The 17,840-nt window shown below is 40.4% G+C and overlaps 1 protein-coding gene across 1 annotated transcript in view; it reads left to right on the top strand.

Annotated features, from left to right (window-relative positions):
* The window catches only part of SSFA2 (sperm specific antigen 2), a 38,484-nt gene extending 31,670 nt beyond the window's left edge, over positions 1-6,814 (top strand). Inside the window, exons 15-16 of the mRNA XM_010015324.1 lie at positions 520-933; positions 6,688-6,814. Coding sequence (XP_010013626.1) covers positions 520-933; positions 6,688-6,798 — 525 coding nt within the window. The 3' untranslated portion in view covers positions 6,799-6,814. The remainder of the gene's footprint in view (positions 1-519; positions 934-6,687) is intronic.
* The last annotated feature ends 11,026 nt before the right edge of the window (positions 6,815-17,840 follow it).

The raw sequence follows: 17,840 nt of genomic DNA, 5'->3' as shown, positions 1-17,840 counted from the left end.
CATAGGTGTAAGTAGCTGTGAAATCTTACTTGTTTTTAAGAGGAAAATGTAAAAGTAAGATGATGTTTGCATTTAGTTGATATAATAACTACATGGTGAGTTTTCTAGGGAAAATTATTTCTTATTTTTGCTATGCATTTTATGCTACTGAAAAAGAAGTGGTTCAAAGATTGCGGAAAGGAAAGAACAAACTTGAATTGTTTGTGCAAAGAAAAACAAAACCAAGCCTTTACGTGTGTCTCTGTCAATGGCTCTGGCAGAATGCATCCATATTGCAAAAGTCAGTGACTTGGGGAACTGCCACAATTTGTATTTATGTTGGCTTATAAAAAAGCCCATTCCTTTTTATGATCCCCTTTGTTGCAGTCATAAAGGCAAAGCATACATTTATTTTATAGCTGCATTTGTTGCATGGAGGGAATGAGTAAGTGATTGAATAAATAACAGGAAAGTATAGTTGTGTCTGTATGTGACTTTTTTATATGCTTATTCTGGACCTTTTCTTTTCTGAACCCTTAGGTCTCCGAACTTATTAGAGAGCAGTCATTTCTGAAGTCTGAACTGGGTTTAGGACTGGGAGATCTTGGACTGGAAACTCTCCCAGCAGAGGGTACAGAGTCTGTATTCTCCCATGGAAACTCTGATTCCTCTTCAGTGTGCTCCGGTCACACAGGTAGAAAAGCTGGTGCTGGATCCTCTGAATTTACAGGAAAGTCTAAGAGTCAAAGCAAGAAGTTATACCGAGCTTCCGTTGCCTTAACACCAACTCCCCCAGTGAGAGCAGGCGCTGGACAGCAGGTGGAAAGCTCTGAGGAGCCTGCAGGCTCCAAGCCAGTGGTGGAGCAAAAACTTGAAAAAGTCCCTCTCGTGCCTTCGGTTGATGAAATCCACAAAACTGTGGAGCAGGAGGAGCTGCAGCAAGTCATACGGGAGGTGAGGAGGGAGCAGCTGAGATCTAGGGTGTTTGAACAGTGTTTACTGACACCTAAAGACACGCTATCTGTAACTCTTGGCCACTGGGCTTCATCTGAAGGCTCAGGGCTTGTCACTAGATATTCAAGCCACAGTTGTATTCTCATGCAAAGCAGTAGATGTTTTTTTCAGTAATAGTGGTTAGCATGTAAATTAATAATTAATTGCAACTCTAAGTCTAGGCAAGAAAGAATTTTCCATCTCTATTCCTTGGTTACACAGCAGTATTTCAGATTCCTGGGTGAAAATTTGCCTATGTTTGCTTGCTAAAATGACAGATCGATGAATTAATGTTTCTGAAACAACTCCATAGTAAATTTAAAAAATACTTTCCCAGTCTCTCTACCCCAAACCACTAAGGACTGTAGGAGTGTAAGTGAAGCAAGCTGAAGTCAGATGAGAAGTTATTTCAGACTTCAAGACTGATGTTGACCAATGCTGTTGCACTAGTTTCATTGGCAGTCAATGAAAGTGAAGGGTGCTTGCATATTTTTCCTGAACACGACTAAAACTGCATGTTTTGTTTATCAGTGGCATGACAGAAAACCTTATGGCAAGTAGTATAAATGGGGAAAGGAAGCAAAAAAACCTTCTTGTTCTCAAAAGCAGTGTTTGTGAGAAGTCGAGCGAGCTCTCTGCTGTGAATACAGAAATGGGGATAGAATACCTGTGGGTTTTATCCCCTTTCCTTCTCTGGAAAGCGCCCTTAGCAAAGGGTCACGGAACCCTTAGCCTTTAGCTCATCCCTTGAAGCTTTTGTATGGCTCTGCTGTAAACCACTCAAGGCCAGTAGAGGTGTCATGCTCAGGAATGTACAACAGGCCAGGCTGTAATGCTGCCTGGCAACCCAGGTCTTCTTGCACTGAGGCCATGAGTAACTGGAACCAGCTTTGCCTTAGTTTGTCTCTAAAACATGAGAGGCAGGCCACTCATCTCATGATAAAACACGAGCTGTGATCCCAGAGGAATCTTTTGCTACACCTTCACCCATCTTCTGTCAGTGCAGAAAGATGCAGAGTGTACTAGATCCTTCTCCTCATCATCTGACCACAAGACTTTGCTGTGACTTTCTCTGCAAAGTGGAAGTGTTTTCTTGGCTGACTCACTGAGGTCTTAGCTCTGTGTAGGTACTTTACACTTGCACAGTAAGACTGTGAAGCAGTAGAGCATTACTAAGGAGTGTTCTTATGAAAGATGATGGTTGGAAGCATATGAAGATACTTACTTGTTTGCCTTTGGGTAACTCCATAAATAACCAGAGCTGAGAGTGCAAAAAGTAATACATAGCCGAAAGCATTAACCATCAGGGAACTGCTGGTGCTAAAAGAGGATGAAGTTTGGCAGTGAGGTGAAATGGAGGCCAACTTTGAATAAACAGCCTCGTGAGTTATGGAAAGCAGCATTATCCTGTGGAAGGAAGGGTACCGCAGTCAGCTCGTGGTGAGGTACCACAAGACCAATGACTTCATCGTTACGGTGGTCAGCATTAGGAGCTGAATACCTTCTGGTCATCACTGATCTTTACAATGGAGCTTGTAATGCTACAGATTTACACCTCTACTCTGAAAGCAAAATAATGAATGAGCACGGGTGGCCATCATTCAATTTTGAAATGTCTACCCCCTCTGCCACCCTCCTGTTGCCATCGTCTCTAAAGTACCTAAAGTTGGAAGGTTTCTTGGGAAAAGCCTTGTTTTGGAGATGTCGTAAAATATTCCCAGATGTCCCAAATTCTTTCTGGTCCTTTTTTTTTTTTTTTTTTTTTTCCCCCCTTTCATGCCTTTTTAGGGGGATTCCTTGCCTAATACTCAGAGAAGACTTGCACATATTTATCACACCTTGCACTTTGCTCCTGATTTTGCAGTAAAGCCAGGATATTGTATTTGTATCCAGCCCTTCTGTAAAACTTGCATGTCAGAGGAGTGGTGTCATGGTGGAGGCCTGCTAAAGGAGAAGCTGAGAGAGGAAGGAGAGAGCTGTAATTCAAATGTAGTGTAATAGCAGAAGAGACAATAAAGGGAGCTGGAGTCAAAGTACAGAGTTATTTCAGTTGGTATTTTCTGAGGTTAGCCCGTGTGAAAGTTTCTCTTTAACTTCACTAATTGATAGCAAATAAAGATGTGTACTTTTTTACATAGATTGTTCTTTGGGTTATGTGGCACTGAGGACATTGTAATGCTGAAAGAATCCACAGTGAACTGAGAGGCTACAATTCAAAGATGAGTAGTCAGCAAATAACTGAGCTTGACTCACTTTGCAAATGTTTGAACACACAGAGAGATTGTCTCTCAATTTAACTTCATTGTCAGCCTGTCTTAGGTCACCTCAAGATTCTCAGCATGAGATGTTTTGCAAGGCAGAGTGAAGATGCATTGGCTCAAAGCAGCTGATAGTTTTTCCCAGATCCAGAATATGCTTTTAAATACTGGTTAGGAAAATCTATTTCATAAGAGCTAAAACAGAGCATAAATTGAAATGTGTCTTCCTTAAGTAGCCCTGTTGTTAGCAAAGGAATTCCAGTTTTATTTGCAATAGAAAGAAATCTGGTAGAATGCATTCTTGATGTATGCACTCACGAATGTTAAACTCTTGCTTATTCCTCCCATTCTCTGTAGCTGTGTGACCTCGTGTTGGGGAAAGAAGAGTCAGGCAGTGTTTCAGAATATGCCTGGGTGGGTTGTAATGCATGTGAGCTTTGACCTGTAACTATTTGCTGGCATTAAAAAAAACCATGGTGTTAACCTCTAGTGTTAATGGACTAACTCCCACGGAAAAGCACTCAACAAAGTGAAGTGTTAAAACACCAAACAGTGGTCCTCTTGTTTTGATGAAAAGACAGCCTGGCTTCCACTGGAGTATCATACGAAGCACTTACTGCTTGGCTTGTAGGTCACAGTGTTGCTAGGAGTGCCACCAGACTCTCTCACTCTGCTGTTCTGCAGTTAAAAAGACGTGATCGTTTGAAAAGCTTTCTGCTTAAGAGCAATGCAGGTTTTGTTTTTTCTAACAGTTCTCCATCATGAATTACATTTAATGAGGTTATACTTTAAAAAATATATGATTCTCCTGTCAACATCTGTTTTAAGAGACTGTAATGGGTCTTTATGGGACAGAGAGATGGTCTCATAGAGTCTTTCCTTTTCTGTTTTCCACTCAAGTCTACGTTAGCTCAGCACCAATCAAAAATGTCTGTTGGTTGTTCATACTTCCCTTGTGCAGGCATTGTATTCCTTATCTTACTATCTTGAGCGTAAAAACTCACTAGCTGGTGCTATGAAGAAGTGGCACAAGAAGGAAAATGGCATAGAAAATATTTATTGTAATTATAGAAAATGTACCTCACATCAGGAGTATGAGGGCTGTGAAAAGCCTTACACCCATTTTCCATCAGTAGGTGAAGAACACCCATCTCCAGAATAGCCACTGTGGCACATTTCACTCTCAATCAGTTCATTATTTAGCAGCAACATAAAATTACAGTAAAGGTAATTCTTACATAGGGAGCTCTGAGACCATTGGTTTACTGTAGTAAAACTATATATACCTGTGGTACTGTGTTATTAATGCAATATTGAATATTAGTGTTGTATCAACATAGTATATGTACCATAAATGAGTGGGTTCTCTCCTCTTTCAAATGATCAATTTTTCATTCAGCTGCTAAAAATACCAGTGGAGTGTTCATTGACTGCTTTCAGTCTTCTGTATGGAGAAGCGTTGGCAGCTAACTCTGCCTTCTGCAGAGCAAATGGAAGGTGCACCTTGCCTTAAATCATTTATAAAGAAAAAGGCAAACATTGGCCATTGTCATGACACACACATGGGACTGAGTCACTGCAGGAATCAATGCCACAGTCTGTTTGCAAGAATTACCTTGATGTGTCTGGAAAGAAGGGAGGAAGCAGTGGCAGTGAAAAGAAGCAGTGGGGGGTGGCCTTGTCGTCTGGGTACAAAGGTGAGAATCGGGGAGCTCAAGTGATTTACCAAGGTCAAGCCAGAAGTCGTTGAAAGAGCTGAGAATAGAAAAGGAGCCGCTTCCCTTCCAGTCTCTGCCTTGCCACAAGACTGTCTGTTGTACTAGACCATTTACTTGCTAATTTGGGAAGCTTTTATCAGTTTTCTTTGGAAAGCAAGGTTTATTTTTGTCTATCCGGTGAGACAAGGGCACAGAATGACTGTTCTGCAGTGTACTCGCAGGCCCACCCCATGTGATACTGGGGAAGAAAAGTGGAGAGAAAGAGCAGTGCCAGACCCTCTTATGACAGTGGCCTGCTGGGCAGCTGGGGTGCTGCGTGACAGGTTTCCCTGTGCCTCGTTTCTGAAACACAAAGCCATTACTTCATTGACAGTGGTCCTTAAGACATCCTTTGTGTATCTCTGTGTGCATTGGCATAGACATCCTCAGGACTTGTGGCTGTCAATAAACCAGGTCATGTTGCACACTGACTTTTCTTTTGTCAGTTAATCAGCAAACAATCCAACTGAAAACCTGTTTCCCAGTGATATTACAGTCTCCAAATTTCTGCTTGATGCAAAGCAGTAATGAAACGAGGAACTTTGCCACTAATAGGTTAGGGATTGAATTGCTTGCCAGTGAGAACAAGGGATAAATAACCTGTTGCTAATGCTGTTGCCACCCTTCTGACGTTGTTGCTTAATCCTTTTGACGCACCAGGAAAAGGGGAGAAAAAGAAAACTGTATTACTTAACTGGGCTTGATGAGGGCTTCTGTGAGTGATCCCAGCAGCCAGGCTCTGGCTCTTACCCTGCTGCACTCTCTCACATTGTCGTCCTTGCCTGTCCTTGAAACTGCATCTGACTTGTTAGTCCTTCCTGAAGACCATCCAGTAAATGTGTCGATGCAAAAGATTTCTTGCACTTGCGAGCAGCCAGTATTTTTCTTTGTAATGCCCTGCTCCTTTCCAACATAATATGCTCTAGCAGAATTGTGGTTTGCATCCTTTTTTCATTTGTTTCCTTTACTGTAGCTATCGGTGCTCTGCTTTTTCTTTGTTCTAGCCTTAGCCGCACTCAGGTGCCTGCTATTACTAACGCCTAGCTTTGTTGCATGTAAAACTTAATGGGTAAATGCTCTGTCACAATGTAGTGAAAAATCGTCTTTGCTGATACAGATCATATAGCAGTGGCCAACTGATGATGTGAGCAACTATTGAAGTCCTCCATCTTTGCAGCTGAAAGTATGTAATTAGGATTTGTCTCCTTTTGATTTGTATGAAAACAGCAGCTCATGTTCATGGACTTGAACCTTTCCTACTGCATAATCTGTTTGTGAGGCAGATCAGTCCTGGCTTCTTTTCAGGAGATAATGACTAATAACAAAAAGCCATGCATTTGGGGTGCTTTTGATGTTTGTATCTTGAAATGCTATTTTCAGAACTTTGCATAGTTGAAATGTATTTTTTTCTTAACATAAAACTAGCTATCCTAAGTGTAAAACTTGTATTTAAATATTTACCACCTGGAAAAATAAAACTATTTGGTTTGCATTTATATGATTTGAAAGAACTTTAAATTTACTTTATTTTTTCCAAGAGAACCCCTCTTAGGTTTTTCTATTTGCATTTTTTGAAGTTGACGTTTTGGTGGTATATGTTTTCATATGCTGATAATGTCAAGCATATCTGTAATATCATTTAGTTTTATCCATTGGTTATGTAACTCACTGACCTTAAAACTTTGGCTAATCCCTTTCAGATCAAGGAATCTATTGTTGGTGAAATAAGACGAGAAATAGTAAGTGGATTGTTAGCAGCTGTATCACCCCAAAGCAGATCTGCAACTGCAAGACAAGATACGCAGCCATGAAATTGGTACTACAGGTAATGTTTGGGAGCCAGATTGATTTTATTTTTTTTTATTTTTTTTAATCGTATGAAATGTCATGGTTATCTTAAAGCTTGCTTTGTTTGCATTTTCCCTCTTGAAATATAAGTGATCAAAATAGAAGTTCATTAAATACAGAACATACTGATAATCCTGGATACCTTTGCAAAATCAGCTGGTTTACAGTTTGGTCTGTCTACTGTCGGTGGTCCTTGATTTTTTGGTTTCAGTGTGCTCTGTGGTAACTTTGCATGTGAATGCATCATGCAAGAGGATTTATGTAGTTTCGCTGCCTGAGATAATAATTGTTATCAAAATACATACTTAAGTGTATAGAGTGGACTTCTAAAAATCTAATTTAGCTATTTGTCTTGCTTTCTCTTTTCCGTAAGGTTGGATGTAGTCCGAAATGCTGTGGGATTCTGCTTGGGGCGGCATACACTGGTGGAAGCGTCAAGTTATTTTTGCTTCAGGAGATGTTAAAGCTGCTGAGATAGGCTACTGTACTCAACGCTTTGTTCTATGATGCATACCTTTCCTTGAGTTCATCTGTAAAGACTTAGACACTTTACTTAGTTCATTACTTTCCTGAAAGCAAGTTTTCCTTAAAAAAACTGTGGCTCTCTGAAATGTTTTGTATTTATTTGTATGTCCCTGTTGTAAATTTTTATGTAGCTAATTTCTTTGTCTTCATATATCATGAAACTTGAAGATTTCCAGACGTAACCAATTTATAACTAACATACATGTGTTCAGCCTAGCTTTTTTTTAACAAAAAGAAAAAAAAAACAAAAAAACAAACAACAACAAAAAAAGAACAAAAAACAAAAACTAAACAAAACCAACCCCAAAAACCCACCAAACCCCAACACGACAAAAAAGCCCCCCGAAACACTGACCTCTGTGAGGTATTTATTGTGCAATAACTGATCCATTATAAGAGCTTGAAATGACCAATAATGGTTTCACTGCTGTTACTTAGTGCCACTTCAAAAGAAGGAAATGATCCTATTGTAAAAATCGCTGTTAATTCTCGCCGCGGTTACTATTAGCAGAGTGGTAGAATGATAGGAGGTTACTTAAAACTACTTAAAGTTCTGACACTGAAAGCCTTATCTTTGTGTAGAAAACAACTTTTAACTAATTTTATTTGCTTCCTTACTGTTTGCCCACCCCTCTATAGAAAAGTGCCTTATTTTAAGCACTGTTTTTTGTCTTTGTGTTGACTGCACTCAGAACTCAAAAGAGGTTGTCTTCTGCTTCATATTAACCAAAATGCAATAAAAAGTACTGATCTTCTGAAAGCAATTAGAATGTGCAACTTAGAATGGGTGAACGACCTTGCTTGTGTCATGGGGAAAATGGAAAAAAAATCTCTTTTCCTTCCCCATCCCTCACTGAGTGTATTTTCAATTAGCCTGGTGAGCATACGTTTGTTCCAATGGAGCAAATTGGAAGTCATTGGAGGTTTTATGTGGTCAAACAGACATTTAGTGGATATGTAATATCCCATTCTGTTGTGCTTGGAATGTCTTTACTCCTTTGCCATTTCCATCTACAAAAACTCTTTACACTATGTCAAGGTCTTTAATCAAAAATAGTTTCAAATATAACAATATTATATGAGAAAGTTTATAAGATTTTTAAATTGTGTTAGGAAGACACACAAGGGCTGATTTCTTAAAAAAGTGTATATTAAACCAATAAAATATTTATTTTGCCTATAATCTGTGTCAGTGTTTTTCACTGTGTGTGGTTTACTCTTAAAGTAAGTAACGTAGATTCAATCAAATAGTACACAGAATGGAGAACAGCAGGAAATCACAGGACTTGGGTTTCCAAAAGCTTTCAGATGTTCAGGGCACCCTATATGCTTAGGCAATGTAAGATAAAAATTTGAGGGAAATCTTGGCATTTAAAATCAAACTCTTAAAGTCATTGGCTCCTGTTGCAGCTGCAAGAACTTGGTTGGTCTTGACCCTGTGAGTAGAGCCAGAGCTCTCTTGAAAGTCTCACCCTACATGTTTGAAAGTTGAAATACAAACTTCTGACAGCACTTATGCATGGCAATGCATATGAGGTGGTAAGCTGCAGTAGGTTTCTGCTTTCCTTTGCAGCTCGCATGAGTTCGCAGTTCCATTGCAGAATGTCACCAGAGAGCAACCAGCCAGACCCAAGTGCCTGCAACTTCCCTTTGCAAAAGTGTAAACCCAAAATCTACTCAAATAATCGCAGCAGCAGATGCTCCTCTTGTTCCCCAGCCAGATTAATTAGCACACTTGACAATTAACATAGGTCCTGTGCCCATGTGCTACTCATAGTGGTGTTCCAGGAAAGGTGGCAACTGTGGCTGTCCTGGATCAGTAAAGAACTTCAGGAGTCGGTGGCCATCTAGCAACAGCCGCCAGCAGCATCCTCCGTGGGTGCAGCAGCCTGGCTCCTTCCTGTGCTGGCAATAAAAGTCACTTGTAGGTAACATCCCAGTGTCTGGGGCACTTCAGCTCATAGCTTGTAAGAACATTTGATCTTAGCTATGCAGAGTCTGGTGTTTAATATATCCTGAGAAATGAAAAATACTGCCAGTTTTTCATCCAGCTGATGGAAGGCAGATTTATGAGGTTCTGGCATAATTTAAAGACATTTCAAATGACATTTCTATGTACTGAAACTAATGAAAATACAAGCACCTTTTTTTCATAATCCTGGTAACAGATTTTTGCCTTCCTTAAAGACACTTCCAGCTAATATTTTCTTAGTGACATGTCTATAAACATGCATAAAGAATGTCTATAAACTTCTATTTAAAAAAAAATGTAGTGCTCTGCTGTCATATAAGTTAAGCTGAACTGGTATAAACCGCTGTTGACATTTCTGCTTGTGCCTTAGGAAGAGTTGTCATTACTATAGGATGCATGCCTAACCTTTGGTAATGTCAGTTCAGCTGTAATGATTTTCTGAGCGTGGATGTTTTTTCTTTTTTTAATGACTGAAACTGCCACTTTTCCTACAAATTAGTGTTGTCTTTTTATTTTGTTTTGGTTTTTTGCCAGCCTCCAGTTTGATATGAATTCCATGCAGATTAAAATAGCTTTATTAGTGGCTGATAAATATTGGTCAATCAAATTTACGGTGAATAAAGGTGGCAGTAGTGCCAGAGATATTGGGATGCTTTTCTAAACTTTGCTGTGATAGTGGTCTTTGCGGCTGCCAACTGGCTTCAGTAATATAAAGCCAAGGGCTGTATTTTGGAAACCCTAAGAGATAGCTGTTTTCTATGGGTAAAGGACAGCTACATCACTTTTGGTAGCAAAATAAACTTGTCTATTGCCTGCTAGAGAGCAATGGGTGCCTATGTCACAGCTCAGATCAGGCAGAGGTTTGGGGTCTAGTACATGGAGAATTTTTTTTAATTATGTTTTTTTAAGGAAAGTAAAGGTATGTTTCTAGCCCCCATTGTTGCAGCAAAAGCTACATAAATGACCTCTGCTGAAATGTGGTGGCACCTCAGCATTCAGCCGCTGGAGGCAATAGCTGGAAAGATGGGAGCAGCCCCCTGCACCACTTGGGTTAGTGCTCTGATGCCCGTGAGGTGCTGCTGCTGCTTGCCCATAGCTCCATATGTGTTAAGACCTGAAAAGGAAAGGATGGAGGATGGCCACAGACCCAGCTATGTGGCCAGGGGTGAGTACGCAGGAGGAGAGGCTCCTCCTGCCAGTAGGTGGTACAACACTGACTTGAGGGGGCCCTGCCCCTTCTGAGAGAACTGATGGCCACTGGAAGCTCTCTCAGGCCCTTTTGCTGACCCATGACCTTCATAGACGTCTTGTATCTTCTGTTCTCTCTAAACCTGTGTGATGTGCAAGCCCTTGGCAGCCTATGTTAGAAGACAAGTGATGCCCAAGGTGCTCCAAGTTCCTAAGGACCGGTTTACTGTTATTGCTGTCTCTTGCAAGGTGAGTATTTAAAGCCTTGCTGATACATGCACCCACCAATGCTCACTAGCACTAATCTATTGAGTCTTAGGAGTGGCATTTGTGCTGCCTTTGGATTTTGTGTACTGCTGAGCAAATGGCTTACACTTGAAATACAGCATAGGTCAGAACATTTTAATTCAGTTACACCGCAGATGAATCTGTTTCAATGAAACTGCCCACAGGAAGATACTGATCAGGGAGAGGGAACAAGAGCCCAGTTTGGAAACTAAAGTAATTCAAGCCATGACTAGCCATGTAAAATAAAATCATGCCCAAACTACTGGAAAATTTCTCTTTTGGAGTTTATTTTTCAATAGGGAACAAACCCAAAGCTCTGGAACTTGGATGATGTCATAAAATAGAATAACTGCTGGTTAGATGGCTTCAGTCCACTGCAACACTTCCTTCTGAATTAACATGAAGATGTCAAACTAATACATGATCTGATTTTCAGGAAAACCAAGAAACTTGTAGAAATAGCTTGGCATAATGCAAATTTATTCTGATATTTTGTATGTGATTTTAGATGTGATGGCAGTCCTTCATAATCATGCCATAGACTAAAAAGGCACAATAGTGTTATAACAGAAGTTGTAACAATAAAAGACAAGACAATTTTCTAAAAAAAGAAGAAACAAAATCTTGATAATTCCACATAGGTTGTACATGAGGCAATTCTGCATAGTTGCTTGCCGAGTGATGGTAAATATTATATACAGAAACATCTTTCTTTTCTTTTGACAGGGTGAAAGAAGAAAGCCTGGACAATGGTTAAGTACTTACATGGTAGCAATGAGAAGGAAGTATGATGAAAAGCAAGAATTGCCTCAGTGAGTGAGCACCTGTTCCACTTACTATGAATTCTTTCATACAGATACCCGCTTTCACATGTATCTATATGTAGTAATGTAGTTTCCCTTTTATTTTAAAGTAGTCCTGTTTTCCATTGGTTATTTGCTACCATATATCAGGGAGTTTTAGAGTGAAGTTTTTAAGAAAACATCTACAAAAATATTTGTGTTACTTTTGTGTGTTCAGCTTTAGTTTTAGATTTTGTTTAAAAATATCATAAAGACAGGGCAACGTCCTGTACTAAAGATTGAAAAATGCAGGTTTCAAATATGAACTTAATAAATTAGGTATTGTTATTATTGGGGGGAGGGGGAATTGCATGAACATTTGCTTGTGAGCATATTTTTGCACTGGCATAATGGATGGAAAAAAATGCTTAGCAAGGGAATTGATTTTTCTTAAGTACAGGGAGTGTAGCAGCACAGGTTCATGAAATGCTTGGAGTTTTGTTGCAATTAGTTAGTAACATACGAGGAGTCACTGCAGATGAAACCAAAGGTTCAGCTCCTTCACCTCCACAGCGGCCAACAGCAAATACTATTCTTTGGGAAGAGTGTAGCCCAAGGGGAGTATGGGGAGCACCTCTACCCTCCTACTCCCAGCAGGCAGTGGCTCTGTGATTCGCTGGCCAGCGATAGTATCCTTGATAGATTTCTTGTCCATGAATGTATCTAACTGCTTTTCTAGTTTACGTAAAATTTTGGTGCCCACAGCATCCTGTGGCAATGAGTTCCACAATTTGAGCACTGCCTGCATGGAGAAGGGTTTTTATTTGAATCAATCCTTGAATAATTTAATGTCATGCCTTCTAGCTCTGTTGCTGTCTTCAGGGAGGGCATGGCCCAAATTGGGGTAGCGCTTGACTGCTGGTTTGTCCCTACCCGTAGAGCAGCCCCTTTCCTGCTGCTCTCAGACTTATGTAAGAAACAGCAAACAATTGTGCCCCAGTCACCTTCTCCAGGTCACCAAACACTGGATGCAGCTACACAAGACTGTCCAGCTTGGTTGCTCCCTTGTGGATGCTGCAGCCAGAACCTGGAGGATCACTGTGACTTCTCTAGGTCTAGCTTGTCCTATGAGATGGACCAGGAAGCAAGAAAAAAGAGACATCTAAAGATACTCAGGCTCAAAAATCAGACTTGTAAAAACATGTCCTGAATTTGTCACACTGAGCTTTTATAGCCCAGTTCATAAGTTTCCTTTTTTAGCCTGGTGGCGTGTGTTTGCACACTGTTTTCTAACAGACTCTGAAACTGTAGAATTTCTTTCTTTGTTCAGCTTATCTGTGTTTTAAATTTTAACTTTTGTTAAAAACAAACCTAACCAAAAACAAAACAGTAGAAACTCAATTTTATATTTCAATTGTTTAATTCAACAGTATAGTCAGTCAATTTTTGCATTAAAGATCTAATATGGAGATACTATAATTTCATTCCTAAATCTTTGTAAACTGCCAACAGTAGTTCTGCTCATTGAAAAATGTATTAGATTTACACTCTTCTTGGTAAGGAAGCAAATTCTAACATGACTTCCTGCTCGAATACCTCCCTAAAACCAGTACCAGAATTCTAGTTTCTGCACTGTTGAACTCTAGTTCATATTAGACATGGATCTTCTGACTGTCTAATCAGGTTATGTCCCATTAATCCAGCTCATTTCCTATGTTTTAGATGTGTGTATTCTATGGATGGTAGTGGATAGCACCTAGTAAATGCATGTACATTACTTGGTACTCTAGAAAGCTGCAAGTCTCAAAGGAAGACTTGAATAGATAGGATCAGTTCTTATGTCCTCAGATAAAGGTAACTTTAAACTGATTATGATTAAAATTATACTGAGAATAAATTATCTCAGCTAAAGAGATCATAGAAATAGCTGTATTTTTCACTTATCTAGGCTTTATGAATCCATGTGCGTAGTTAATACGTAAGCATGTCCAGGCCTGGTGTTCAATGGACAAGTACTGGCAATGGATATTTGGGTTACGCTGTTGCTAGGCCAACAGCTCTCACTGAATGTCCTACCAACTCTGTTGCTGCTCAGCAAGACTTTCTGTTGCTCTTCTTGACCTTCCTGTGGCAGCATTTGCTGCTCATGAGGCAGATGTGGTCTGCTCTATATTCTCCCACCCTTGCAGATTTTAAATTCTTCACATTTTCTGCATATAAACAGCAGATTGTGTTTCCAGTGGTTCGGTGGGAGCCACGCAGACTGCAATGCCTATATTTAACTATTTTGAAAGGAAACTTTCAAGGTTGTTTTGAATATGTCATTGTTTATTCTTAGAAGGCTTGTGTCTGAACTTAGCACCTATGAGCAATTCCCAGTGTAGACCCCCAAGAGGAAAACCTAGGAACAGGTGTGGTGTACGCAGCAAAGATCACGTCCAGTGTTCATGCTTTCTACCTCCCTTCTGCCCACGACCAACACCAAGAGCTGTGAAAAAACTTGTTTGTCAGTTTGTTAGAAAAGGGTGGAAGGAAGGGCCATGCTAAAGTCCCCTTTGGCTATAGTGGAAAGCCAGTGAGCAGCAGCCAGGGAGCAATGTAGTCTGCATCATTTCTTCCCCTGATGCTGCTGGGGCTGCCTAGCAGTGCACTGAGGAGATGCAAGAGGTCTCAGCCAGAAAGCCCAAGGAAAGTACAATCAACACGTCTTTGCAAAGGTTGTCACATATCAGTAGCTAAAACAGGGATTAAAGTTATGTCCAAAGAGATACACTGGAAGAACTGCCACTTCCAAGTCAAGTCCTCACTCTGCAAAGGCAGCCTGGTGGATCGGAGAACTGTTACTGAGTGTTTCTCTGCATGTGAATTGGTGAAATTAGGAGCCAAAGCCTTAATCAGGTTGGCTTTACAATGAGCCCCAGCTCTCCTCTCCTCCTTCTCTATCCACTCCTCCATCTCTCTTTCTCTTCCTCTCCTCCTCCTCCAGTAGTCCCTGACCATATCAAGGAAGCTGAAGTGGATCACAGCCACAATAGAAATTGTGTAAGGAGCGTGCAAGACAGAGACCCTTGAATTCCCTTCCCAGCAGCCTTGTCTTTGGCTGGGGAAAAAAATATAAACCTCTTCCCATATGACAGGGAAAATATCTCAAGCAGGATCTGTGCTGTGAATATGCTGGTAGCTTGTCATTCCAGTAGGATATGTTAAAAGGCAGTGCTTCATACCAGAACCTAGTGAATGACATAGGAAGGAAAGATCTTAGACAGTTACTATTATTTTTTTCTTCCATGATAGTTTTAGCTGAATCATGAAGGAATTTGAAACATTGTGGGGAGTGCACTAAAAACAGAAGATGAGCTGAAAGGATTTGGCAGTACTTAAATGCATTTCAGCTCTTCCCCAGACTATGATGCAGTCTATAGAAAATGCAAGCACACTTTGCCCGGAGACATCCAGTGCTGCAAATTAGGTGTAAGAGTGAGCTGATGTAGTAATCCTGAAATGCTATATCCAAGTGCTTTCTGAAATATGCCTCTTATACTATTTTAAAAACACTTTTATTGTTACAGTGCATGTGAAGTTTGCTGGGCAGCCAGCTCCAAATAGGCAGAGAGAGGAGAGGTGCAGAGGCAAATATCTCATCACATCATTGGTGAGTCTATCTGAGACATAGCAGCCCCGCTAAGGATTTGCCCTTGTGTCTTGTCCTGTCCCATCCCGTAGTCTGGCTCCCTTCTGAACCTGCCAAGTGTTTTTGTTGGTTTATTTCTTCATATGATTGTTGAGTTTTTTTCTCAGATACCATTGCTAGCAATGACTTTGAGACATGATTCTTTTAGGCAGCAATGTCCAGCAATCTGGAGCTGAAACACACTGTTATAACCCTTTGAGCATTTAATATTTTAATTTTTTTTTTACAAGCTGGACATGGTTTTTCATCTGAGTTTATCATTAACATAAAAAATTGCAAGCCTTCATAATGCAAATTATAGCTCCTATATATACAGTATATATATATAGCTCCTATATACAGTAACATACACTGTAATTGTAGTATAATTTAATGCACAAGATTTCACAGACAGCTGCAATAGATACTTGATGGCAAACATTTTTTCATAGAGAAACATGATATTTAAAATGTACTGTTTATTAACTTGTAATAACAAAGCGGCTGGAAAACATTTTTCTCACCTTATCTGGGACTGAGAAAATAAAAAAATATTTTCTTTCAAGTATGAAAATTTATCAGAGAAAAGCCACAACTTTAGATCCCTGTGTGTATATTGTCCCCCCGGCTGTATCCTTGCGTATACCTGCTATGTCTGAAGCTGTCACTGAAGTTAATGGCATGTCTGTTTATGAAGGACTTGTGAAATTGGATAATTGGACTGTCCTGAAAACAACTCTCTAATTGTCCTTAGTGAAAGTGGCATGTGCCTCTCTTACTTTAGTTTCATGGACTCTCAGCTGTACCAGCAGAACTGCTGCAGTTGCACTCTGGCCATGTCTGTGGAAGACTATACAGCAAACTATGATTTGTCTTTGTACAAAAAGTGAAGGCTTAAAAATGTTTGTATGAAACATTGAACATCACCATTTTGTGCTTCTCTTTCCTTTGTTGTGGTAAATGAAACTGAGTATTTCACCTTAGTACTGGAAATATTCAGGACTCAGCCTGAAGACCCAAAATAACCTGATCTTGGGCCCTGCTTTGAGAAGCAGGTGGGACCAGGTATCTCCAAAAGTCCCCCCCAAGCAGGACTTTTCTGGGTTTCTATAATTCTAAGTTAATGCCACCTAAGTGATCGCAACAAATCTAACAGGAAAAATGCCAGCTACTAGCCAACAGCTGGAAACCACTATGGTACACAGTAGTTTTGATTTGGAGGAGGGAAATTTCAGCCCTCACTGAGAGTTATTTTTGATCATTGAGTCAGCTGGCTGTTTATCTTTTAGTGTATTCTCACCTCCTGAGCTTTACCAGGTTCTTCATAAACAAACTAGCTGGTGTGCTTGCCTCTGTTCAGAAATACCCGGGTATTCCAATATGTGTTTTCGTTTGTATAAATCAAAGCCAAACAAATATTCCATCCCTGACTTGCTAGTTTGTTCTGCTCTGTGCAGCTTGTTATTATTCTTAACCATGATCCCCACTCCTTCCCTGCCTCCTCCAATGGCACTGGTGGGAAAATACTCAGTGACTGAATAAACCTGTGATGAACTGTGAAAATCTTTAGTCCTTTTGGTGATCAAGAAACACATTTTCAAATCCCTTGAGTTTTGGTGATGTCCAGCCTCAGCTCTGAATTCAGTTGCTTCTGTTTCCCAGTGCAGTCTGTCAGAGGCAGAGTCAAGTTGTTACTCCTTTCTGTGAATTTCATGTTTGCTCTTTGTTCTGGTTGGTCGTATTTCCTTTCCCTGGTGAGAGTTCACAGGCCCTCCAAAAACCTGACCAAAATGCACTTTCTCTCTGCAGTTAGCCTCATCCCAGCTAAAGCTGATTCTGCAGTGAGCTGGTCCTGCTGTACCTCATTGTCTCTTTCTTCCCAGCTGGCGGTAGTGTGTAACAGGAGATTGGTCCAATGCTCTTCAGCTTAGACCTAAGCTTTCAGCATAGCCTTTTGAACTGGCTGTAGGGCATTTTCCATCCAGGGTTGCAGTTTTGGCATTAAGCACACCTTTGTCACAGGAGCTCTGCTGCTTGGCAGTGGTCAGGTGCTCTAAGGAACGAGATAGGTGAAGTCAGTGGTCACTGTGTATCTTTTCGTACACGTCTTTTGAATTAAGATGAAATGAAAAGTGCAAATCAATTATATTCACCAAAGGATGCTATTGGTATGATTGACCAAATTCTTTTCCTGGTATTGGAAGAAGGCACAGATTTTGTAGCCTGAAGTAGGATTTGACCCTCTGAGTTTTAGCCATCTAGAAGTGAGGTAACTAGTCTGAGGTAACTTCACTTTTTCTAGGGTTAATAGGGAGAAAATGTTATCTACAGTAAACACTACATTCCACTTAATGAGAACAGGGAGAAATGTCATTTGATGTGCCTAGTATGAGGGACCCCAGATAGCTAGTGTAAATGTGGATGTTCTCAGCATCTGAAGTCACGTGCGATGGAGCCCACCAGAAGAAATCACTCTCTAAATCTGCAAACCCAGCCTGAAGTGCAAACCTACTTAGCACACCAGATGAGCTTCATGGAAGTGTAGGCATCAGTGTAGCATCACTACCAAAAATCTTCCTG

Source organism: Nestor notabilis, unplaced genomic scaffold (genome assembly GCF_000696875.1).
Source record: "Nestor notabilis isolate BGI_N333 unplaced genomic scaffold, ASM69687v1 scaffold30165, whole genome shotgun sequence".
Taxonomy (NCBI): Eukaryota; Metazoa; Chordata; class Aves; order Psittaciformes; family Psittacidae; genus Nestor; species Nestor notabilis.
The sequence above is the reverse complement of the archived record's forward strand: the minus strand, read 5'-3'. Positions and strand labels throughout refer to the sequence as shown.